The following is a 26346-nucleotide window of genomic DNA, read 5'->3' on the forward strand; positions in this document are numbered from 1 at the left end:
CAGGGTCACTTGTTTACACCTGAATTCCACTGTGCTGAGTCTATTGAGTTTGCCCTGCTGAGTCTGGGACGTGGGCTGAAAGATGGTATTGAGAGTGTAACTATTGATCAGTCTGTTGCTTCATTAATCGGTGGAAAATCTTTGGCACATATCCCCAAGTATAAACAGGATAAACTGAGCTGAGTGACTTTCTAGTTAAAGAATCTGTTGTTCAGTTCAATGCTGGGTGCTCCACCTTGTTTTATTCATCGACATTCTTTTTTAAAAAAAGTGGATTGATCTAATTTTGCTCAGTCCTTTCAGAGGATAGCTAAGAGTCAACCATACTGTTGTGGACTTTGAGCCAGAGAAAGATCACATCAGCTAAAGGCAGTAGGTCTCCTTCCTTGAAAGTTATGAGCGAACCTCTGGAGTGTTAATGACAACCCAACAACTTGCAATTCCTGGTCAGTTTTTTTTATTCCAGATTTGGAAAAGCAACTAGATTCTGCTCCTGAAGGTCATAGTGAAATAAACATTGCGTGAAACCTATTAAGAAAACTCTATTGTAGCCAATTACGATAAATCAAATATAATTTCTTACAGATCCTAGAAAGCCCAGTAAATTAGTCCTGGTGAAGACATGTTCACTGATGGGGACTCCTGCAGCATTCACTGGAACTGCCTGGAAAACATGAAACAGGAAGAGTTATTCCAAACTATTCAGAAGGCAGCAAATAATTTGCAGACATTTGGCCCCCAACTTACAAAAACACATGTTACAAATTTGAAGTTTGTTAGACTGTTGTGTTTGGGACACTTGAATTTGGGGAGAGATGGAGGATTGAAAGGGATCATGTAACCTGCATCTAATTTTACCCACTAAGAAGCTTGAGCGACTTCGCTGTTAAAGTTCAAATTGGGGGCCCATGTTGTTTAACTAGTAAGATGGTACAAGATATTTGTATCTGTTAATGATGATCTGAATACCTATGCTGACAGTGAATAGATTAACAGTGTTCAAGTCTCAGAGATATGTTTGGACTGTTGGGTTTTATAAACCATTGTACTACAAACTGCCTATTTAGTTCCAAGATTGGAATAAATTGAGGGTCCAGAGGAAAGCTAATTAGCCTAACTAAATACAAAGCTCGTGTGATTCACATTGCATGGAGATGTTTTTTGACAAAAACAGAGATAAAGAGAGATATATTGTTGAGGGTGTAGAGTTCACGCTCAGACTGAACAAAATTGGTTCATTTGTCTGAATGAGGTTACTGGGAGGGATTGCTAATCCTCCCATTACCACGAAAGTCAATTTTGGGATGGTTATTTGGCTGGAAAAGGTAAAAGAACCTGGCAACAGCTTTAGACAAATTCCTCGTGAATGAAATATCCACTTAAGGAATAACAGGGGAGGGAAAATCTTGGTCTTTTGAACATTAAGTGTGGCTCTCATGTCATTTTCATTGGCAATTCTGTTTAAATTAACTTAGTTTTTACTTTGCTAAGTGAAAGATTTGAAATCTTGTGTGATCCTTTCAGGCACTTACTGGAAGTTCACATTTATTTTTGAAAGTTATGATTTCTTTAGGGAGCATAACATTAGATAAATGTAAGAATGACCCAAATTGAAATACTAATGAAAGAATTTAAAGTAACAGAAATAATGCACTAAACATGGTTAAGGAGCCAATGTTTTACATAAAAGCTCAACTGTGACACAAATGTGTCCTCACATGCTTTTGATTAGAAAACAAGCTTTTCACACTTGCAATCAAGTAATATTCTCCTCAAGCACTTCTGGCTCACTGTTTGGCTCTGGCTGCACACAATTATTTTCTTGGAAAAATACTAGGTAAGGAGAGATAGAAAATTTTGAAAACAATAAACTTGGGATAGTTGTCACTGACATCAACTAAATCTTTGGAAAATTCGTACAACCTAATTGACCTGGGAAGGGCTACCATGAATTCCAAGATGATCATCTCGGCTGCCTTAGCTAGTGTTCATGTTGGAGTGCAGAATAAAACCAACAAAAGACTGGTTGGAGAATGAATTCAACACATTGAAGGCTGAAACTATGTTCATATCTGGAAAAGTATCTACTCACTTACTGGATGCAATGGAAAATATTATTTGTGAACACTTTTCAAGTTTTTTGGTAAACAACTTAAGTTTGACATCTGGACACCAGCATTCCTCTTCAATCATATCTTTTCCCTGACAGTACAATAGTAGATTTTAAATGGCATAACTTGGAAACAGGAACTCTCATCATCAACTCTGTTTTCTGTCTAGCTGGAGATAAAAACAACCCTCTATATGTAACAAATACCGACGCGGCCATCCTGCACTCTGCTTCCTTTCTAATGACTGTTTTTTCCAATTTTTGCAAGTTCCAAATTCTGTTATTTTTGGATGAATGGAACAATTGGAGGGGAATTTACAAAGAACAACCTTGATCTTCAGTACTTCAAGCTCTTTAGGGAAAACTGGACAAATCTTAAAATCAAATACTGGCTTTAACAGGGATGCTACATTTCTATATGAAAAACATTTTTTCTTTGGATCAGCAGCACTGGCTCGAGCCATATAGAAATATCATGATTCCTAGAAATCAAACTCTGCCCTTTACCTACTTCTACAGGCAAATGCATCAAGACACAGGCTATGTATTGAGAACTTGCCACCATTCTCCCAGTTTAATGGAATACAACATGTGCCAGGATACATGTACACCAACTGGCCCACCAAAAGACATGACTCACTATCATTAATTTCTATCATACAGACAAAGAAGACACCACTTTAACTGGGACAACACACACACCCTAGGACAGGCGAAACAAAGTCACGCATGAGAATGCTTAGAGGCATGGCATTCTAACCAGAACTCCAACAATAAACACAAGGATTCAGATCCTAATCTACCTTCCCTTGAAAAAAAAAGAACTGGAAATGACATCACCCACCTTCAGAAATCAAGACTTACAGAGAGGCAGAACATATTGCCAGCACTTCACCGGAGACTCTTTCTGATGATGTTACCTAATATGGTGATGAAATGTCTGAAAACAAACCTTCAAGCTTGAGCCAGCTTACATACTTAATTGCATGCTAATGTTAAGACAAATAAAACATAGAACATAGCACAGTACAGGCCCTTCTGCCCGCATTGTTGTGCTGGCCTTCTATCCTACCCTCAGATCAAACAAACGTATGTACTCTGCATTGGACTAACTTCAATGTGTCTATCCAAGAGTTGCTTAAATTTCCCTAATGTATTTGACTCTACCACTGCTGGCAGAGCATTCTACGTACCCATCACGCTATGTAAAGAACCTACCTCTGACATCTCCCCTGAACCGTCTTCCAATTATCTAAAAATTATACCCCCTCATGATAGACATTTCCACCAAGGGAAAATGTCTCTGGCTGTCCACTCTATGTATGTCTCTCAACATCCTGTATACCTCTCTCACGACACCTATCATCCTTCTTCGACATGACAAAAGCCCGAGCTCCCTCAACCTTTCTTTATAAGTCATACCCTCCAATCCAGGCAGCATCCTTGTAAAACTCCTCTGCACCCTCTCTAAAGCTTCTAAATCTTTCCTCAAATGGGGCAAACAGGACTGAACACATTATTTCACATGTAGTCTAACCAGGGCTCAAGAGAGTTGCAGCATAACCTCGTGGCTTTTAAACTCAATCCCCTGCTAATGAAAGGCAACACACCATACACCTTCTTAATAATCCTATCAACCTGGGTGGGAACTTTGAGGGATCTATGGACATGGACCCCAAGATCCCACTGTTGCTCCACATTGCCAAGAATCCTGCCTTTAACCATGTATTTTGCATTCAATTTCAACCTTCCAAAAATAATCACTTCACACTTTTCCACGTTGAACTCGATCTGCCACACGTCAGCCCAATTTTGCATCCTGTCAATGTCTCGTTGCAACCTATGACAGCCCTCCACACTATCCACAACTCCACCAACCTTCGTGTCATCAGCAAACATACTAACCCACTTTCGCATCCAAATCATTTATAAAAATCACTTAAAAAATCATTTATAAAAAGAGCAGAGGTCCAAGAACCAATCCCTGTGGAACACCACTGGTTACCAAGCTCCAGGCTGAATACTTTCCATTTACCAGCACCCTCTGTATCCAGACAGACAGGTTTCCCTATATCCCATGCCTCCTTACTTTCTGAATGAGACTACCATGGCAAACCCGATCAACCCCTTCCGAAAATACATGTACACCACATCCATAGCTCTACCTTCGTCAACGCGTTTTGTCACATCTTCAAATAATTCACTAAGGCTTGTGAGGCATGACCTGCCCCTCACAAAGCCATGCTGACTATCTCTAATCAAACTATAGTAATCCAAGTAATCATAAATCCTGTCTCTCAGAATCCTCTCCACGACTTTGCCCACCACAGACGTATGACTGACTGGTCCGCAATTCCCTGGATTATCCCTATTCCCTTTCTTGAACAAGGGACTAACATTTGCCACCTTCCAATCATCTGCCAGCACTCGAGCAGACAGTGAGGATGCAAAGATCATCGCCAAAGGCACAGCAATCTCTTCCCTTGTTTCCTGTACTAACAGAGTATATCCTGTCTGGCCCAGAAGATTTATCCATCTTTATGTATTTCAATATTTTCATCACATCCTCCTGCCGAGCATCACCCTCAATCTAGCATATCAGTCTGTTTCATGGTGATTTCAGAAACATCAAGGTCCCTCCCAGGAGTGAATACTGAAGCAAAGTATTCATGAAGGACCTCTCCTACCTCCTCTGAATACAAGTGCAAGTTCCCTCCACTTTCCCTGATCAGTCCTATCCTCACTCTTGCCATCCTCTTGTTCGTCACGCAACTGTAGAACGCCTTAGGGTTTTCCCTAATCCTACTCATGAAAGCTTCCTGCTACCTTGCAACCCTCTACAGCCTTGATAATCCTTGCCGCCTCAATCTTAAGTAAGCTTCCTTTTTCCAATCGACTAGATGTTCCACATCCCTGGTCACCCAAGGTTCTTTCAACCTACCATCCCTTCCCTGTCTCAGTGCTGGACAGGTTTGTCCCACTATCAGCAAGTGCTTCCCAATCAACCTCCACATTTCTGTTGCGAATTTCCCTGAGAAGATATGTTTCCAATCTAGGCACCCCAATTCCTGCCTAATAGCATTGTAATTCCCCCTCCCCGAATTAAACACTTTCCCATACCTTTTGCTCCTATCCCTCTCCATGAGTACAGCAAAGGTCATGGAGTTGTGATCACAATCACCAAAATGTTCTCCCACCTGGAGATCTGACGCCTGGCATTATCCATTGCCAAGCACCAAATCCAATATGGCCTCCCCTCTACTAGGGCTTTCTACATATTGCTTCAGGAACCCAGCCTGGAGACACCTGACAAAAACTGTTCCATTCAAACTATTGGAATTCAGTAGATTCCAAACAACATGGGTGAATTTAAATACCCATGACAACAATCATGTTATTTCTACACATGCCCAAAATCTGCCTCCCAATCTGTTCCTTCATGGCTCTGTTGCTATTGGGGAGGGGGGCTGGAGAAAACTCCCAATAAAATTACAACTCCGTTCTGGTTTCCGACTTCCACACATACGGACTCGATAGACAAACCCTCCTTGATGAATTCCCTTTCTGTAGCTGAGATACTATCCCTGATTAGCAATACCACACCTCCACCTATTTTGCCTCCCCCACCACACACCCCCACAATACACAAATTCATTTTGAAACAACTAAACCCTGGAACATCCAATAAGCATTCCTGCCCCTGTCATATGTAAGTCTCCATAATGGCCACAACATTATAGTTCCAAATAGTGATCCATGCTCTGTGTTCATCACCCTTATTCCTGTTAGTTCTTACATTAAAATAGACACACTTCAATCCATCACACTGACTGCTCCTTTGTCCTATTAAGAGCCTGTCCATCCTCAGACCCTCTCAATGCGGTATCTGGCTGTTCACTATCTACTCCATCATCTAATCTGTAGCACAGGCTCCCATCCCCCTGCGCATCTAGGTTAAACCCTCCCGAAGAGCTCTAGCAAACCTCCTGCCCAGAATATTGGTGTCCCTCCAGTTCAATTGCAACCTGTCCTTTGTACAGGTCCCACCTTCCCCAGAAGGCATCCCAATGATCCACATGTCTGAAGACATATGAGACAAGGCAGAATATATACATATTAAGGACATATTTGCTTAACACTAAGCAGATAAAGGAAGATTCATGATAAACAAATCATCAATACTGCAGCATTCGTGTATAATTATGACATTAAATTGACCTTCGAAGTTGGCTCTTTAAGAGGGCTACTGGGTGAAACCAAATTAGTTACTTTCACTTCATCTGTTAGTTTCAAAATGGCTGCAATCTCATTGTAAAACAGCAAAGATATTGCTCTAAATTGCTAGAACATGGAAATTTTCATACCAAGCTGGATGATCACAATTTTTTTTTAAACCGGATGCATTGATTTTTTTTTTGTAGAAACCCATTAACCTGCCCCAATCATTTGGTAAATTAAGACATTGATACAGCTATTACATAAGAGGGAAAATAGCATTGTCAGTGTAATCAAACAACTTAGTGCTTCACTTTTGCCATCCGGTATCAAACAAAAGACAAAACAAATGTCATGGTCAGAATCCAAACAGTAGAAATTACACTGTAGGCATGAAACAAAAATTGGCCATTGCCCAAGTCTTAGAAACTGAAAAAAAACTTCAAGTGATGTTAAACCTGCAAATTAGCTCAGGAATATTCAGATCATGATAAAATGCACATAAAGCAAGACATATGTTGCAACAGGAAAGAGAAAAAAAAATCACTCCAAGACAGATCAATGTGGGCAAAAGTTTTCTCACACCATAAAACACCAGAGGATTGAGCTATTGTGATGTTAAGTCAGTAGAATGTAGGTGAAAGGAAGGGGGAAGATAATCTAAATGCAAGTTTAAGATTTTAAATAGACAGCAACTCAGTCCCCAGAGGTAGGAACTTCTCAATTTGGATGGGAACAATTAACACGAGAAAAAATTAAAATATACTTCCAAAAAGTAATGTATTCTCACAGTAATTTCAATTACCTCAAAAACCGTCTTTGTCATTCCTGGCAGTCCATAGTATGATGCCCCAGATGCACGCGAGCTCACACAGATCTCTCCAATCTCATCAGTTTTGCAGAGATATGGGGTACCTTCAAACTTTACAATACATACTAATGCTGCAAGACAGACAGATTAAGAAACATTGAAGGCAAGGGGAGAGAAAGTGTACCAGTTATCTAAAACATCCACAATCTCTTGCATTTATCTAGCACCTTTAACGTAACATGTTTCACAAACAATTTAAACAAAACTTGATATCAAACTACGAAAAGGAAGTATAAGGATAATGGTTAGAAGTTTATTTGTTGAAGTAAAAGCATTAAAGAATAACAGACAGGGAACAGCTTATACAGTGGTGAAGTTCAAATGTGCCTGTTTTTTTCCTGAAGTATAGTGAAATTATAAAACTTGTACATTTGACAAAGCTTTGTTTGTTTATCTTTCATAAGGAATTTCACAATCCCCAGGCAAGTTGGCTTAACTTTCATTATATTTTTGTGGGTAATAGTAGTAAATTTCTGACTTAGAAATTGATTTGTACAGTTCGGCGACTGAGAACTGTAGTTGAAACTTTATTGCTGGAACAGCACAGCAGGTCAGGCAGCATCCAGGGAACAGGAGATTCGACGATTCGGGCACAGGCCCTTCTTCAGGAATGAGCAGAGAGTGTTCAGCAGGAGAAGATAAAAGGTAGGGAGGAGGGACTTGGAGGAGGGGCGTTGGAAATGTGATAGGTGGAAAGAGGTCAAGGTGAGGGTGATAGGTCGGAGTAGGATGGAGGCGGAGAGGTCAAGAAGAAGACTGCAGGTCAGGAAGGCGGTGCCGGGCTGGAGGGATCCGGCTGAGACAAGGTGGGGGGAGGGGGGATGAAGAAACTGGTGAAGTCCAAGTTCATCCCCTGCTGTTGGAGGGTTCCCAGTCGGAAGATAAGACGCTCCTCCTCCGACCGTCGGGTTCTTGTGGTTTGGCGGTGGATGAGTCCAATGACCTGCATATCCTCGGTGGAGTGGGAGGGGGAGTTGAAATGCTGTGCTACAGGTTGGTTGGGTTGGTTCGTCCGGGTGGCCCAGAGGTGCTCTCTGAATCGCTCCGCAAGTAGGCGGCCTGTCTCCCCAATATAGAGGAGGCCACACCGGCTGCAGCAGATGATGTGGGTGGAGGTGCAGGTGAATCTGTGGCGGATATGGAAGTTTCCTTTGGGGCCTTGGAGAGAAGTGAGGGGGGAGGTGTGGGCGCAAGTGTTGCACCTCCTGCGGTTGCAAGGGAAGGTGCCGGGAGTGGAAGTTGGGTCGGTGGGGGGTGTGGATCTGACAAGGGAGTCGCGGAGGGAGTGGTCTCTACGGAAAGCTGATAGGGGAGGGGAGGGAAATATATCCTTGGTGCTGGGGTCTGTTTGGAGGTGGCGGAAGTGACGGCGGATGATGCGCTGTACATGGAGATTGGTGGGGTGGTAGGTGAGGACCAGTGGGGTTCTGTCCTGGTGGCGGTTGGAGGGGCGGGGCTCAAGGGTGGAGGAGCGGAAAGTGGAGGAGATGCGGTGGAGGGCACCGTCGACCACGTCGGGGGGGAAATTGCGGTCCTTGAAGGAGGCCATCTGTGTTGTACGTATTTTGAACTGGTCCTCCTGGGAGCAGATGCGGCGGAGACGAAGGAATTGAGAGAATGGGATGGCGTTTTTACAGGGGGCAGGATGGGAGGAGGTGTAGTCCAGGTAGCTGTGGGAGTCGGTTGGTTTGTAGTAGATGTCAGTGTTGATTCGGTCGCCTGAGATAGAAACAGAAAGGTCTAGGAAGGGGAGGGAGGAGTCTGAGACTGTCCAGGTGAATTTGAGGTCGGGGTGGAAGGTGTTAGTGTAGTGGATGAACTGTTCAACCTCCTCGTGGGAGCATGAGGTAGCGCCGATACAGTCATCAATGTAGCGAAGGAAAAGATGGGGGGTGGGGCCAGTGTAGTTGCGGAAGATGGATTGTTCCACATACCCTACGACTGAGAACTGTACACAGCCAAAAACCTCTATCAGGAGAGGTTACACGCGGCAAAGAGTTTTTGCATTTTCGGCAGTCAATAATGATGCCTGATGGACCGGAATATGAATGTGCTTGGGGATCAGTCAGGAGGGAGGATGGAGAGAGCAAGGGGAGGAGAGTGAATGAATCATGAAGTAGTGAGGGGTTGTGTTAAAAAGGTGGTGATTTGTTGATTCAGGGATGGTAGCAGGCTTTAATATTGCACCGGAGCAAGACTAATCAGTTTTGTAAATACCTTTTTGGACTTCCAAATCTGAATTATTCAATTCAATGACATGAATTTGTCAATAGCTGATGAAAATAAATAGCACCAGTAACTGCAGGAATCACTAGCAAGATCAACGATTACAATTAGAAGAAATATACCTCCAGGCATGACAGCGCCAACATCTTGGACTGTTAGAACTGACAGCTTTTCTTCTGTGTCCATACGTATAACTCCATAGCTCAAGCCATTCATGGACAGCACCATCTTCCGTGAAAAAGATCCTCCAAAGTCACCAGGCCTGAAATAAAAGAGAACTCATTACAGTTACCAGGTTCTCCCCGAGTCACATGGCGTTTCGAATACACGAACCTCTAATCATCCGAACACATCAAATTCAAATGAAACAATTAAATAATTATCTAGCAATCAGTGAGCAATTTAGTCAGTGAGTATTCAGTTTTACTAGGAATGCAGAAATGGTCATGACAACACTGATTCTTCCCTCTGTCGCTCCCTTAACTTTTTCACAGCTAAACCGAAAAAGCTGGAACGACATTTGATCAAATTTAAAGAATGGCAAGATGGCTCCTCTACAACCAATCTCTTAGGAGGTCAAAACAATACCTCCAAATCTTTCTGCAGCATCTATGAATAAAAAAGAAAAAAAAACCCAAAAAACATGGCGTATGTGTTTAATTTAGTTGTAGAAATGAGAGCAAATACACACTTATATAAATTACTAAATATATATTTGCAATACATTTCAGAAACTTCATTGTGGTCAAAGACAGAAGCCTCCAGCAAATCCCAAGATTTTCATTTTGGAAAGAGCACTTGTACCTGCGAATAGCCACTGTCAGAGCTTCTGATGAGCTGGCACATGGACATATCACCTCAGGCCGTAAACCACGTGATTGAAAAACGTTCACAAATGCATCACAAGATGATATTGACCCTGCAAACAAAAGTGTTTAGGAAGTAAATACCTTGAGGTTCACCAACAGGAAGCAAATGAAAGCTTACTCAAGAACATTCCAATTTTTTTGTCACTGTGACCTGACTTTTAGATTTTAAAATTGATGCAACACCTCTATGGCACCTTTTGCTGCCTTGGAATTTACGATCCCAAATTTCAGCTTATGTCGTTTCTTGGGATCCCAACTGCCACTCTGGAAAATCCTGGCTTAACATTTGAACGGGAATATCAAAAGACTTGGATATTTTAATAAGATTACCTGTTCAATTCAAAATATCACATTGTATGAAACATAACCGAGTAATACAATAGTGAATATGTGTGCCTATCTTGCATTCGAGCAGATTACTGGCCCATAATTGAAGTTGCCTCATTTCGGTCCAGCAAGTAGCTGATGGAGTCAAGTGTCACCAGGAGTGGACATGACAGCCTCAGCCATTTCATTGCATTTATTTATTGATCTGTATAAAAAAAAGCTTTGAGTATGGTTTAGGAGCAAATCAATGCTTTCGCACATTGTGAAATGAATAATGCCATAGATTAAAAATTGAGGGAAACAACATGGACACAATTTTTTTGTCTCCACCATTTGCACTTAGAATAATTGGTTGTGCATAAATATATTGAAACAAAATATCAACTTGAATTAAATTCCATTTCTAAACTATCATGATTCATAGCCACTAGATGTCAACATTGCACACAGTCAACACTGCAAGTCCAGTTTGCTCAAATTCTTCTGCCTCACTCTACCTTCACACAATTCAGCTGTGACTGCTGAAGATAATTATCCCTGCCCTGGCAAACTGCCGACTGGTAGCTTGTCCGAGTTAGTATGGTTGACATAACCAATTACTAAGTCGGAGCGCAAAGAAACATTTTAACACTCCAAGAAAGCATCCTGTCCAGGGTGGGTTCAAACAAGGTAATTAAAAATATCTACATTAATAAAATTTATGTTGGGTGGGAACGTAGTGTTAGGTAAGGGGTAAATGTAGGGGTATGGGTGGGTTTCGCTTCGGCAGGTCGGTGTGGACTTGTTGGGGCGAAGGGCCTGTTTCCACACTGTAATGTAATCTAATCTAATCTGTAATCTAAAAATTCACAATTTTCTTGTTCCGTTCATTTCTCTGCATAGTCCTTTCCTAACAGTTCTTGATAATTTAATTAATGGATGTTTTTCTTTCCCCCGAAAACAAGAATGATTCCACACTGAAAATGCTGTTGTTTTTTTTAGGGGAGGAGATGGTAGAACAATCTAACATATCCAAATAAAACTATCCAACATTCCTTCAACTCAGCATGCTCTTTTGGATAAGTTAGCTTGTAGGCTTCATGCCATTTAAGACATTTGGTATTCAGAGATCCCAAAAGATTTGTGAGAAGATTTGTAGCTCGGGTGCTCGTTGTTGTGGTTCTGTTCGCCGAGCTGGAAGTTTTTGTTGCAAACGTTTCGTCCCCTGTCTAGGTGACATCCTCAGTGCTTGGGAGCCTCCTGTGAAGCACTTCTGTGGTGTTTCCTCCGGCATTTATAGTGGACTGTCCCTGCCGCTTCCGGTTGTCAGTTTCAGCTGTCCGCTGTCGTGGCTGGTATATTGGGTCCAGGTCGATGTGTTTGTTGATGGAGTTTGTGGATGAGTGCCATGCTTCTAGGAATTCCCTGGCTGTTCTCTGTTTGGCTTGCCCTATAATGGTAGTGTTGTCCCAGTCGAATTCATGTTGCTTGTCGTCTGCGTGTGTGGCTACTAGGGATAGCTGGTCGTGTCGTTTCGTGGCTAGTTGATGTTCGTGGATGCGGATCGTTAGCGGTCTTCTTGTTTGTCCTATATAGTGTTTTGTGCAGTCCTTGCATGGGATTTTGTACACTACATTAGTTTTGCTCATGCTGGGTTTCGGGTCCTTCGTTCTGGTGAGTTGTTGTCTGAGTGTGGCTGTTGGTTTGTGTGCTGTTATAAGTCCTAGTGGTCGCTGTAGTCTGGCTGTCAGTTCAGAGATGTTCTTGATGTATGGTAGTGTGGCTAGTCCTTTGGATTGCGGCATGTCCTCGTTCCGTTGTCTTTCCCTTAGGCATCTGTTGATGAAAGGACTAGCCACACTCAGACAACAACTCACTAGAACGAAGGACCCGATACCCAGCATGAGCAAAACTAATGTAGTGTACAAAATCCCATGCAAGGACTGCACAAAATCCCATGCAAGGACCGCAGACGACAAGCAACATGAATTCGACTGGGACAACACTACCATTATAGGGCAAGCCAAACAAAGAACAGCCAGGGAATTCCTAGAAGCATGGCACTCATCCACAAACTCCATCAACAAACACATCGACCTGGACCCAATATACCGGCCACGACAGCGGACAGCTGAAACTGACAACCGGAAGCGGCAGGGACAGGCCACTATAAATGCCGGAGGAAACACCACAGAAGCGCTTCACAAGAGCCTCCCAAGCACTGAGGATGTCACCTAGACAGGGGACGAAAAGTTTGCAACAAAAACTTCCAGCTCGGCGAACAGAACCACAGCATCCCAAAAGATTCTCAAAGAATTCAAGAAGTCTGCACTGTCATCAGATCTCTAAGATGGTAAAACTGTGTGCTATAACATAATAAACAAACAAACAACAAAATTTTCAAAAAGTGTTTTTTCCTTTGCTATCATGCTGCATTTCAGAAAGTGGAAATAACATTTCCCTCTGAGCGCATTGATATTTGCGTAAGACCTGCAGGAATGCACTCTTGTTTCAGAAATTTTGTTGCAGTGTATTCTGACACTTGTTGCGGGTCCCCAGCTTTTGCAAACAACGTTTGCCAATATCTGTAGGAATGCACCTCAAACTGCTATTTAAAGCTTACATTAATTGAAAGTCATTTGTGAGGAATATTAGTTCGTATTTTTGTGAATGGTTAAGTCAACATCCTCCATCCCATTGTAAAATTCATTAGCAAGTGGTTTATTAATGAGTGTAATGCAACTGGAAGAAATTTACTTTGTGATGTTACTCAGATAAAAATCTTTGGGTGGCACAACGGCTAACACTGCTGCCTCTCAGCACTTAGGGAACTGGATTCGATTCCAGCCTCGGGCGACTGTCTGTGTGAACACTGCAAATTCTCATACCAGCATGGGTTTCCCCCAAGTGCTCTGGTTTCCTCCCACAGACCAAAGATGTGCAGGTTAGATGGATTGGCCATGCTAAATTGCTCATTGTGTCCTGGGATGCGCAGGCTGGGTGAATTAGCCATAGGAAATGCAGGGTTACAGAGATACAGTAGGGGGATTGAGTTTGAGTAGGTGGTCAATGTGGACTTGATGGGTTGAATGGCCTACTTCTCCAGCTGAGTCCCTTTGTGATATCTGTTATAATAGGATTCATGTCCACATATAGGCTTTTGACACCTAACTTTGTCTCCACTATGTGTGACATCCCTTTGCTGTCTGTCAAACATCCAGGCTTACACTTCTTGCCAGTTTGACATTAGAAAATTGCACACTGCCACAAACACTGTACTCTTACTTTTAATTTCATTACTCTCCTTTTGATTTGTTCTCAGGTTGAACCAGATTATTTGTAACCTCAGTTCTATATAGCCTTGAGCTGAGCATTGGACCACACATCATCTTAGAATCTTTTTGTTATTTATATAAATGATTTGGATGTAAGCATTGGAGGTATAATTAGTAAGTTTGCAGATGACACCAAAACTGAAGGTGTAGTGTACAGCGAAGGAGGTTACCTCAGAGTACAATGAGATCTTGATTAGATAGGAGAAAGTGAGGTCTGCAGATGCTGGAGATCAGAGATGGAAATGTGTTGCTGGAAAAGCGCAGCAGGTCAGGCAGCATCTAGGGAACAGGAGAATCGACGTTTCGGGCATTAGCCCTTCTTCAGGAATGAGGAAAGTTGGTCCAGCAGGCTAAAATAAAAGATAGGGAGGAGGGACTTGGGGGAGGGGCGTCGGAAATGTGATAGGTGGAAAGAGGTCAAGGTGAGGGTGATAGGTCAGACTGGGGTGGGGGGCGGAGAGGTCGGGAAGATGATTGCAGGTTAGGAAGGCGGTGCTGAATTTGATGGATTTGACTGAGATAGGCCAATGAGTCGAGAAGTGGCAGATGAAGTTTAATTTAGATAAATGTGAGGTTCTGCATTTTGATAAGGCAAATCAGGGCAGGACTTATACACTTAACAGTTAGGCCCTGCTGAACAAAGAGACCTTGGAGTATAGGCTCATTATTCCTTGAAAACAGACTCACAGATCAATAGGATAATGAAGGTGGAGTTTGGTATCCTTTCCTTCATTGGTCAAAGCATCAAGGATGCTTGTGAAAAGATGGATGTTGTGAAACTTGAAAGGTTCAGAGAAGATTTACAAGGATGTTGCCAGGGTTAGAGTTTGAGCTATAGGGAGAGGCCGAATAGGTTAGGGCTGTTTTCCCTGGAGCATCACAGGCTGAGGGGTGATCTTATAAAAGGTTTATAAAATCATGAGGGATATGGATAGGGCAAATAAACAAGGTGTTTTCCCTGGGTTGGTGGGGATGGGGTGGGAGTCCAGACTAGAGGGCATAGGTTCAGGGTGAGAGGGGAAAGATTTAAAAGGGACCTAAGGAGCAACTTTTTCTTGCAGAGGGTGGTGCACGTTTACAATGAGCTGCCAGAAGAAGTGGTGGACGCTAGTACAATTACACATTTAAAAGGCATCTGGATGGGTAGATGAATAGGAAGGGTTTGGAGGGATATGGGCCAAGTGCTGGCAAATTGAACTAGATTAGTTTAGGATATCTGGTCAGCACAGACAAGTTGGTCCAAAGGGTCTATTTCTGTGCTGTACATCTTTATGACTCGAATAATCGGTGAGACTAAAGTATGAGCAGCAAATACAGTGGACTGCTTCACTTGGAAGGTATCTGGAACCTTGGATAGTGAGCTGATGAATGGACAAGTGTTACATCTTCTCCAATTGCTTGGAAAGATTTTGTGGAGGTGTGGAGAAACGCTGGGAATGCAGGAGAAATGGCCCAGAATGTTCAGTGTTATGGACTAGGCAGATCACTCAAAACATTCTTGAGCAGGTAATCCAGCCCACAACTTTGCAATTTGTTTCAGTAAGTGTTCAGTGAGAATTACCTGGGGTAAGCTAGCTAGGTTGACTACTAGCTTTTCAAACAGAGCAATTTTTTCACAAAATTACACAATGAAACACAAAGAACAGAAGAAAGAACCCCTACAGAACTCAGTCTATCCAAACTGGACTTAACTATGCTGTTCCAAACATACACAACAGCTCCAATAAGCAAACCCCCTTAAGATACAGTAAACAAGAAGGAACAGATGTTTACAGGTTCAACTTAGAAGGGCAGCAAAAGCATGTTTCACAAATTTCACTATTGAATTCCCAACTATTTCTTGACTGAACTGCTCAGCTTGATAGCTGAACACTCCCCTTTCATTTAACAGGTCACTTTTAAAACATGACCACTTTGACCTGAAGTCTCACCTGTTTACATATAAACAAAAAAACCTCTCAATACCCTTTAATCTCTGTACCAAACCAGTCTCATTGGCACTGGGCGATGTTTACAACTCCTCTGAAAAAGGCCAAGAACACGGATCCTTGAAAAAAAGGAACAGCTTTTAGAACAAAGGAACCAGCTTTGTGTTACCAGGAAGGAACAGTCTCTGCGAAACAATGACGAGGGGAATTAGTTGTCCAATAGTAACATTCAACTGGAGGTGGTGGAAAGGGTGGCTTATGATTCTTGAATTTGGATGTTGGTGGGGCAGAAAGTGAGGGCCAAAGGGTCACTCTCGGTGCTGTGGAAGGGAAAAGAGGCGAGGGCAAAAGTACAGGAAATGAGTGGGATACAGCTAAGGACTGTCAACCACAGTGGCAGGAATCCTCAGATGAAGAAAAGATGGAAATATCTAAGCGCCCCCTACCTTGTCGAAGTTGGCATCATCAGAGTAGATGAAGCGGAGACAAAGAAACTTTGAGAATGGAATAGTGTCTTTACAGGAAGCAAAGTGTGAGGATGTATAGTCCAGTTAACTGTGGGAATCAGTTGCATGTAGTGGATATCTGTCACCAGCCTAACCTCAGAAATATAAAACAAACTTCAAGGCAGGAGAGTCAGAGATCAAGCAGATGAAGGTGACAATAGGGTGGAAACTGGAAGCATAACTGATCAAGCTTTGAAATTTCAGGAGAGAGAAAAGGAAGCATCACCAATGATGTCACCAATATACTGGACAGCGAGTTGTGGGGAAGGGACCAACCTCGGTGTTGGGTCGTGCATCTCATGCCCATCTGACTTTTTCAAGTTTAAAATCTTCCATGATTATCACTGTACCTTTCTGACAAGCTGCCACTATTTCCTCCTTTTCGGCCCACACTGTGTGGTTACTTGGTTTGGTTGGGTGGGTGGGGTTAGGGAGAGGCGCAACTCTCCACTCAAGTGACTTCTTGCCTTTATCATTTCTAGCCTGCATTCGCAGCTTAGTTTCCTCAACTTAGGTTCTCTCTCCCTCTATTAGGCTAATACCATCATAAACTCATGGAGCGATGTGTATAATTTCCAAATATCCTACACCCTTTATGATTCAGATCCCAATCCATATCATCATCCTGCAATATCACTGTCATGTCTCCCAGATCACACTTGTTCATTGCTATTTGCACTTAGTTCATCTGTTTTATTTGGAATGCAACATACATTCAGATACAGGTTTTAGTTTTATCTTTTACTCTTAAAAGCTTCTAGTGTTATCTGTTGGTTGACTCTTAAGATTCATACTCTCGATCCCTTTCCTGTCAAGATCTATTTATCATTTCCCATATTAATAGCTTGCTTTTGGCCTTGAATTCACACTTGGAGTTTGTGCATCTTCCCAAATTGGATGCCTTTCCCCCACTATTCAGCATAAAACCATTTCTGCTTCCCAGACGATGCACTTGGAAAGAAGATGGCTGCATACCATACCAAACTACTGGAATAAGAGGGATTAGAAGGTTTGCTGAAGAATACAGTTTTCTAGGGATAAAGTCATCACAGATCAAGTTGAGGTGTGGTTGAGATACTGAAAGGTGAAAGGTCAAAAGCTCGGCAGTTCAGAATTTGAAGGTGCAATGACCAGTGACTTAGAGAAAAGTTGCTCGTCAAAGATGAATGCAGAAACAAGTAAACTTGGAAGAGGGGCAGGCTGGTCCCTAGATCTAGTCCCTATTGTCATTAGATCTTGAAGAAGAATTTGAATTTAAAGACAATAAGATGGCATACTCACATGGATTTGCACCATCTGCTACAATCAGCATCCGCAGTGAGCTGAGACTTACATCCCTCTGATCACGTTGAGCTAAGAGAGACCAATGCATATCACGCGATTTTACCACAGCAATGTGAGCTACAAAAAGAAAAAAGAGGGTTTGTTATTACACTTGAGACGGTCAAGACATTTTAAAATTAAATATGCAGCATTTAAACTGTCAAATGTGTTTATGCTACCCTAAAGAAAATACTGCAGCGGTCCAAGAAGGCAGCTCACTACCTTCTCAAGGACAACTCGAGATTGGTCAGTATTTATTGCCCATCTGCAACACTAGTGTCCCATGAAAACTAAAAAAACCTTCTAACAGCTTAAATTTGAAGGCACTAAATTCATATTAAATGCAATGGGCTAAGGAATAGATGACAACAGTGGTTCTCAAACAGTGACATGATGGGAGGCAATACCTGGGGTACATCATTTAAACAGGGTCAGCCAAATCTTTTGCAACATTGGCAAGAATTCAATTTTTAAATAAAGTTGCAGATGAAAAGCCACTGGTACTCATCACAGCAGAAATAGCAAGCCTACATTCAGACACTGGAACATTGAAGATGCTACATGTCCTACACAATGAGAATCCTTCCAAGGAATCAAATCACTGTCCTGCAATATCAGTTCAAAATTTCCAGCGATCTGTTACCTTTGATATTTCTGTTCAATTGCTGCATCTCTGCACAGGGACTTGCATTTTTGCATAAATCGGAGGCAAATTAGTTGAGCGTGTGCAACAACTCAGAGAAGCATTGCTTCACCTTTACCTAGGCAGATTGGTTTGTTTCTTTATATTGTCAGGTAAGGAAATAAATAAAGACATTGCATTCTGAACTTGAAAATTTGTTATGGCAGTTTGATGCATGGAGGGTATTAACTGGTGGAGCAGGCTCAACTGGCCTGCTCCTTGTTCACAATATTGAAGATACATGGTGGACTTGCAACCGCTTGTTTAGAAGGTGGACTTCTCAACTGTCTTCTGCTTTTTGCTCAAGAAGAGCCATTCTATTCTTGTATCCTGTTATGATTGTGACAGGAACTATACACTGATCTACTTTTCTACCAGGTTGCACCATGACTTAAATATGTTGATTGAATCACCAAAATGGCCAGTTGCTTTTTTATAGCACTACTCTCCAGAATACAAGAAAATGTACCAAGGATAGGAGCAAATTACTGCATATGTTGGAATCTGTAGACTGAAAAAAACAAATGCTGGAGATCGCAGCATCCATGGAGAGTGAGCAAGTTAACGTTTTGAGTCTAAATGACTCTTCATCATAGATGAAGTGTAGCAAGGACAGCATTTATGCTCTAGTTTTGGAGGGGGTGTGGTTGGAGGGGCGGGAGTAATTGTAGGATAAGCTTCTTCAATGAACTCAAAATAATGCATTTTTTACAATTGCAACCCTATTCCTCAAACAACTGGCAAACATTGAACACCTAAACTCTAATCTGGAATTGGCACTGAATCCAAACACAGACATACCCATGCATCACCAAAATATTATATTCGCAGGAGAGACAATATAAAAGTAAAATGCAACAAGATGATCCTGTGGATCAAGAGTCTGAAGACCAAGGACATAAACGAGTGCAGGAGGTTGAGGGGCGACCTTGTAGAGGTTTATAAAATCGTGAGATGCCAAAGATAAGATGAATAGCATGGGTCTTTTCCCATGGGTGGGGAAGTTCAAAATGAGGGGAATATTTTAAAGGTGAGAGGAGAAGGTTTTAAAATGGACATGGGGGCAACTTTTTTTTAATACAGAAAGTGGTTAGTGTGTGGAGTGAACAGCCAGAGCAAAAGATGGATGCAGGTACAATTACAACATTCAAAAGACATTTGGTTAAGTTCATGAATAGGAAAGGTTTTGAGGGATATGGGTCAAACGTAGGCAAGTGGAACTAGTTTAAGTTTGGGAGCATGGTTGGCATGGACTAGTTGGATCAAAGTGTATATTTCCATGCTGCGTGACTCAATAAGTGACTTGTCACAGTCCACCAGATATCCTGTTGACAAATCAATGTGAGTTGCTGTTTATGAATTCACATTGTATTTATCACACCACTGTGGGAAGAGAAAGAGTTTGCAGCCAATAACCAAATACATACTCATTGATTTAAAAGTTTCATCTTCCGACAATGGTGGTTCCCCAAATTGTCCACAATTTGTCAGCTGAGACATTACCCATACTTTACAAACAACAAACACCAATTCCTTATTTCTGCATGCTATTGTTCTTAATACACAAAGAATCCTTGACTCTTTTTAAAACAGTCTTAACTTGTTCTGCCATCTTTCAAGATTTGTGCCAAAGCAATTATGATGCAAAAACGAAACAGACCTATTTTTGTGAGATATGATGCAAGGTGGGATAAGAAACTGCACTATGATGGCAAATTCAAACCAATCTAAATTTGTATGAGATTGTAATTAGCTAACAGCACAGTGCAAAATGGACTGAATACTTTTGCCTGTTAAATCCCTTTTGATTAAGTTATGACCATACCTTTGTAGGCATTAACTTTCTGTATCCAGGAAAGAGGATTCACCTTCATCAGAGCATAAGGAATGTTGATTACATGCATCCTGTTCATGACACTCTGTCAACAAGAGACCAAATATTATTGAATTGCACTTTGATGTCTCAAAATGAACACTGATAATGACAAACAACTCATAACCATCATTCACAAGATTTAAGCAGGGGGTTGATTTGTGCCCAGTGATATGCCTGCCATTGAGAATTCAGAGCCAAGTCAATCTCATGCAGTTAATTCAACAATGCAATAACTGAGCAAAGCTGGTCTCCACTTGGTCAGGATGCAGCTAACCAGCTGGTGTGGTGCACATGGAATATTCATGACAAGGTACAACACTGGGACTGGATTCTTCTCAGTGGTTGGGCAGTGATGATATTGGTTGGACATGGAAAGGGATGCAAGAAGCAGTTTGCCTATTGAGGAAATGAATAATCTGAAAATATCATAATTCTGAACTGTTTAGAGTTATTTTCTGATTCAAGGAGAGAACTGCCAGGCTTTCAAGACAAGGCAACAAACAGATTAACTGGGAAAGGATGAGCACAGGAGGAAACCTCAACCATGCAACCAGTGGAGAAATACATAGAGAAACATAGAAGCTAAGAGTAGGCCATTTGATGTCCTGAGTTTGCTCCACCATTCAAAGGATCATAGTTGATCATCAAGTTCCGTCATACGCCCCTCCCAGACACTGTTCAAATCGCTCGATCCCTTTAGCCACAGGAGCTACATCTACCTACACCACCACATTTTGGCCTCAACCACTTTCTGTAGTCATGAATTCCACAGGTTCAGTATTTTCTCTGGGTGAAGAAATTTGCCTTCATTCTACTCCTAAAAGGTTTACTCTTAATCCTTAAACTGTGACACCTGGCTCTGGAACATCCTTCCTGGATTAAGTCCTTTTAGAATTATATAGGTTTCAATGAGATCCACCCTGATGATTCTTCTAAACTCCAGTGAAAACAATCCTAATGAACTCAATTTCTCCTCATACGTCAGGCTTGCCATCGTTAACTTTCAATCTAGTTAACTTTTGCTGCACTCGGTCAAGAGCAAGAACATTATTCCTCAGATAGGGAGACCAAAATAGAATATAATATTCCAGGTGTGGTCTCACCACTGCCCTGTATAGTAGTAAGAATTATGTGAAATACGTATACATCAAAATACTGAAATATAAACCTGAAATGCTGGAAATATTCAGGCAACACCTGTAGAAAGAGAAGCAGTTCACATTTCAGGTCCACGACCAGTTTTTAATTTCAGATTTGCAATATCTGCAATATTCTGCTTTTGTATACATGCTACTAAAGATGGGTTTCAGACAAAGGGCTCCTGACAATGAATAATAAAAGCTCTGTGCTGATGACTAAGTCATACAGTTCTGGCGAAAACTGACAGTGAATGCCAATCTCTGAACATTAGTTTAAAAAGTTGCAAGTTTGAGTGCTAGTCAGTCAGTGCAGGCACAATGGGACAAATGGTCTCCTCCTACGGTGCAACAATTCTGTGACGAGGTGCAATAGGTTATCAGCTGAATATGTCAGCAACTGTACCTTCCGCCAAGATACAGAGATTTAGGCAGACATGACAAGTGATAACACAAATCCAACCAGAAGAACTACATCACACTAACTCAGTGGAAGAAAGCTGCAGACAGCATGAATGTATTAATAGATTGGGTATGAGGGCAGAAAAGTGAGAAAAAGAAGTCAACCTGGAAAGGTGAGAGGTAATGTGCTTGGGGGGGGAAACGAGACAAAGGAATACATGATCACTGTGAAGCGACAGATAAGTGGAAGGGAAGAGAGAAAGCTCGGCTGAAAGGTCTGAAATTATGCAAGTCAATATTAAGGTCAGAAGGCTGTAAAGTGCCTAGTACAAAAATAAGCCACTGTTTCACAATGATGAAGTTCCCTGGAACAATATACAACATTAAATCAAAATTGTAGAATTGCAGTAGTCCAGAATCCTACTTGCAGGTGAAACAGAGATGTCCAGAAAACTAATTACTGAACTCAAAATGTGAACTTCCCAATATAGAAGGATTCTATTATGAGTGAATACTCCTAGTAGTGATATGGGAAGTTGTTTTCTCCTGCAGATGCATTGTAAGGTGCCAGGGGATGAGGTGATGGATTATAGACGATTCAGGACCAGACTAAAGATTGAACAAATTTTTCAAAATGTTAAATAGACGAAAACATCGTAGGCGATTACATTGTTGGTGAAGTTGGAGTGTTCAAGAAGGGCAAATCCTGGTTCTCAGAAAGGAAAGTAACAAGGGTGCAAGTGCAGAAGATTGCAGTGCCATAGTTATGGGCTGTCTAGTACAGTGAATCTAGCTGAAGAACTAGCAAGATGGTTCAGACAGTTGGGCACTTAGAGAGATCTGGGGTCGGAATTCAGAACAGTTAGACCAAAGCAGAAGCAACACAGACACGAATAGGGACGTGAATGACTGTGGGATGCATAAAATTTCATTGTCAGAGGAATAGAAGGTTTTGGGGGTTTGTGGAGTACAGGCAAAGGGAATAGATAGGCCATGAAGGAATGCAAAGATATATATGAGGATTCTAAGTTGACCAATATCAGTCAGTGATAACAGACTTACATGCAAACAAGGCTGAAGCAGAATTAACTGAAGGATGCAAGAAAAACAAAGTAGCAATCTCAGATGGAAAAAGCAAGTTCTGACGCATTTGGGTTGAGCAGATGTGGATACAGATTATGTTATGAAGTTGAAAAGTGACAGCTTTCATGCCATGAGGGTCAGAAAGTCAGTTTGGGGCAAAGCAGGCACTGAGATTGCTCACATTCAACTTCAGCCCAAGATTGGCTGAGAAGGAAGATGGAAACAAAGGCAAGAAAGTGGTGTTTGTTGGAGAGACCAAGGACAATGGCTTTCAGCTTGCCAGTATTCAGCTGCAGCAAGTTAGCTCCATTTCACCAATGTTGAATTCCACAATTTCGAGTTTTGGCAAGTAAACATTCATCAGCACAAAGTGAATAAAAGCAGAGTTCCATCAAAACACCAAGTTTGTCAGGAAAAGGAACACTAAGATCCATATTTAAAAGGTATGAAAAAAGTGCATTCTGCTCCTTACAATGTGGCCTATTGATCGCCACAGTCTCAGAAATTCTTCAGGATAAAGGTAAACATGCAGGGGATAGGTCGAAGTACTAATTCAAATTATACACCATAAAAGCAATGTATAAAGCACTATAATTTGTAGACTTAAGACAAAGAGAGAGTGAAGAATTACAGCATGTTAACACCTTCTGGTACACAGAGAGCAAAACAACAACTGTGACAAAGAGACAAAAAGTCTCAGAAATGCAACTGACAGCAAAGATCATGTGGTTTCATAATTCTTAAAGCCATGATAGAAATAGGACATCTTGCTCTAGTTTCTCACAAATTAAGAAAACCTGAAAATAGGTCATGTTCTGGCAATGCTCAAAATACACAGAAATGGACATGCAAATTCACTCCAGCAAGTCGCAAAATGCTTCAGGAAAAGCTCAGGGCTCAGCAATCAAAACAATGCTGCCCTGTACGAGGCACAGAAATATTTAAAAGGAGTGTTCCTCCCTGATGTTAGCAGCTGATCACTCACGAATTAATCAATAAACAGCCAGCACTGCTGAGAAATTAGCCAATTATTTGGTGACCAAGGCTGTTGAGGTTCAGTGGTTGGTGAAGGGTGAGAGTCATTGGTGTATGCGTGTTCTGAAAGTGGGGATAAAGCCTGGGTCAGCTCATGTGGAGCTGAAGGGTGGGGAAGTGAGAAACAGTTGGGCAGGAATGGAAGAAACAACAGTGTGTCAGGCAAGGGCAGAGGAGGGGAGGGAGAAGGCTGCAGCAGTCAGCTGGTGAATGGCTGCAATGAGAGACTGCCAACGATGGAAAACATGAAAAAGGAGAACATAGCAAAGAGGAGTGGGAAAACAGAGGTCTGAGAAGCTTTTAAAGAACAACAGAGGATTACGAAGAAGGAAATACGCAGAGAGAAAAAAAAAAGAGGTACGAAGGTGAACTGGCCAAAAATATAAAGGAGGATAGTAAAAGCTTTTTTAGGTATGTGAAAGGGAAAAAAAATGGTTAAGACTAAAATTTGGCCCATGAAGACAGAAACAAGGGAATATATTACAGGGAACAAAGAAATGGCAGAAGAGTTGAATTGGTACTTTAGATCTGTGATCACTGGGGAAGACACAAGCAATCTCCCTGAGGTAACAGTGGCTGAAGGACCTGAACTGAAGAGAATTTATATTTGCCAGGAATTGGTGTTGGAGAGACTGTTAGGTCTGAAGGCTGATAAGTCCCCGGGGCCTGATGGTCTACATTCCAGGGTACTGAAGGTGGCGGCTCTAGAAATCGAGGATACGTTAGTGATTATTTTCCAGAGTTCGATAGATTCATGATTGGTTCCTGCAGATTGGAGGGTGGCTAATGTTTACCACTTTTTAAGAAAGGAGCGAGAGAGAAAGCAGGAAATTATAGACCAGTTAGTCTGACCTCAGTGGTGGGAAAAATGTTGGAGTCAATTATAAAGGATGAAATTACGACACATCTGGATAGTAGTAACATGATAGGTCAGAGTCAGCATGGATTTATGAAGGGGAAATCATGCTTGACTAATCTTCTGGAATTCTTTGAGGATGTAACTCTGAAGATGGACGAGGGAGATCCAGTGGATGTATTTTCCCTGGACTTTCAGAAAGCCTTCGAGAAAGTCCCACAGAGGAAGTTAGTGAGCAAAATTAGGGCGCATGGTATTGGGGGAAAGTACTGACTTGGATTGAAAATTGGTTGGCTGACAGGAAACAGAGTAGTGATAAACGGCTCCCTTTTGAAATGGCAGGCAGTGACCAGTGGGGTACCGCAGGGATCAGTGCTGGGACCACAGCTTCTAACAATATTTATTAATGATATAGAAGATGGTATTAATTGTAACATTAGCAAATTTGCTGATGATACAAAGCTGGGTGGCAGGGTGAAATGGGAGGAGGATGTTAGGTGAATACAGGATGGCCTGGACAGGTTAGTTGAGTGGACAGATGCATGACAGATGCCGTTTAATGTGGATAAACGTATGGTTATCCACTTTCGTGGCAAGAACAGGAAGGCAGATTACTACCCAAATGGAGTCAAGTTAGGTAAAGGGGCAGTACAAAGAGGTCTGGGTGTTCTTGTACACCAGTCAATGAAGGCAAGCATGCAGGTACAGCAGGTAGTGAAGAAAGCTAATAGCATGCTGGCCTTCATAAGAAGAGGGATTGAGTATAGAAGCAAAGAGGTTCCTTCTGCAGCTGTACAGGGCCATGGTGAGACCGCACCTGGAATAGTGTGTGCAGTTCTGGTCTCCAAATTTGAGGAAAGACATTCTGGCTATTGAGGGAGTGCAGCGTAGGTTCATGAGGTCAATTCCCAGAATGGCGGGACTACCTTGCGTTGAAAGACTGGAGCGACTGGGCTTGTATACGCTTGAGTTTAGAAGGCTGAGAGGGGATCTGATTGAGACATATAAGATTATTAAAGGATTGGACAGTCTGGAGGCAGGAAACATGTTTCCGCTGATGGGCGAGTCCCAAACCAGAGGACACAGCTTAAAAATAAGGGGTAGGCCATTTAGAACAGAGATGAGGAGAAACCTCTTCACCCAGAGTGTGGTGGGTGTGTGGAATGCTCTGCCCCAGAAGGCAGTGGAGGCCAAGTCTCTGGATTCATTTAAGAAAGAGTTGGATAGAACTCTCAAGGATAGTGGAATCAAGGGTTATGGGGATAAGGCAGGAACAGAATACTGATTGAGGATGATCAGTCATGATCATAATGAAAGGTGGCGCAGGCTCAAAGGGCAGAATGGCCTACTCCTGCACCTATTGTCTATAAAGCACAGCAACTTCGGATACCCATAATGTACTGAGTTAATGAATTCATTGCAAATTAATCTGCTTGTTGGGAAGTACCTGCCAGTCATTTTGAAAAAAAATGTCATTACTTAACTTTGCCTGGTGTCTTGCTGTAAATTTAAATCCTGTGATGTTGAGGAGTTAAAGCTTTCATTTGTTGTGGGCTTAAATTTAACACAAGGGCTGATGATTGAAGA

General features: G+C 41.9%; 1 protein-coding gene across 3 annotated transcripts in view; it reads right to left on the reverse strand.

The window, feature by feature from the left end:
• Positions 1–26346, reverse strand: part of LOC122551395 (disco-interacting protein 2 homolog A-like) — a 282532-nt gene that overhangs the window by 57575 nt on the left and 198611 nt on the right. For all 3 annotated transcript variants that reach the window (XR_015757618.1, XM_043693215.2, XM_043693216.2), the window contains exons 15-20: positions 20197–20290; positions 17648–17767; positions 10227–10341; positions 9545–9684; positions 7131–7267; positions 584–664 (exon numbers count right to left, since the gene is read on the reverse strand). Coding sequence is in view for 2 of the 3 variants with exons in the window: in XM_043693215.2 (XP_043549150.1) it covers positions 584–664; positions 7131–7267; positions 9545–9684; positions 10227–10341; positions 17648–17767; positions 20197–20290 (687 nt within the window). In the remaining variant the exon portion in view is untranslated. The remainder of the gene's footprint in view (positions 1–583; positions 665–7130; positions 7268–9544; positions 9685–10226; positions 10342–17647; positions 17768–20196; positions 20291–26346) is intronic.

Source organism: Chiloscyllium plagiosum, unplaced genomic scaffold (genome assembly GCF_037043375.1).
Source record: "Chiloscyllium plagiosum isolate Xiang-an unplaced genomic scaffold, Cpla_swu_hap1 HiC_scaffold_7, whole genome shotgun sequence".
Classification (NCBI taxonomy): Eukaryota; Metazoa; Chordata; class Chondrichthyes; order Orectolobiformes; family Hemiscylliidae; genus Chiloscyllium; species Chiloscyllium plagiosum.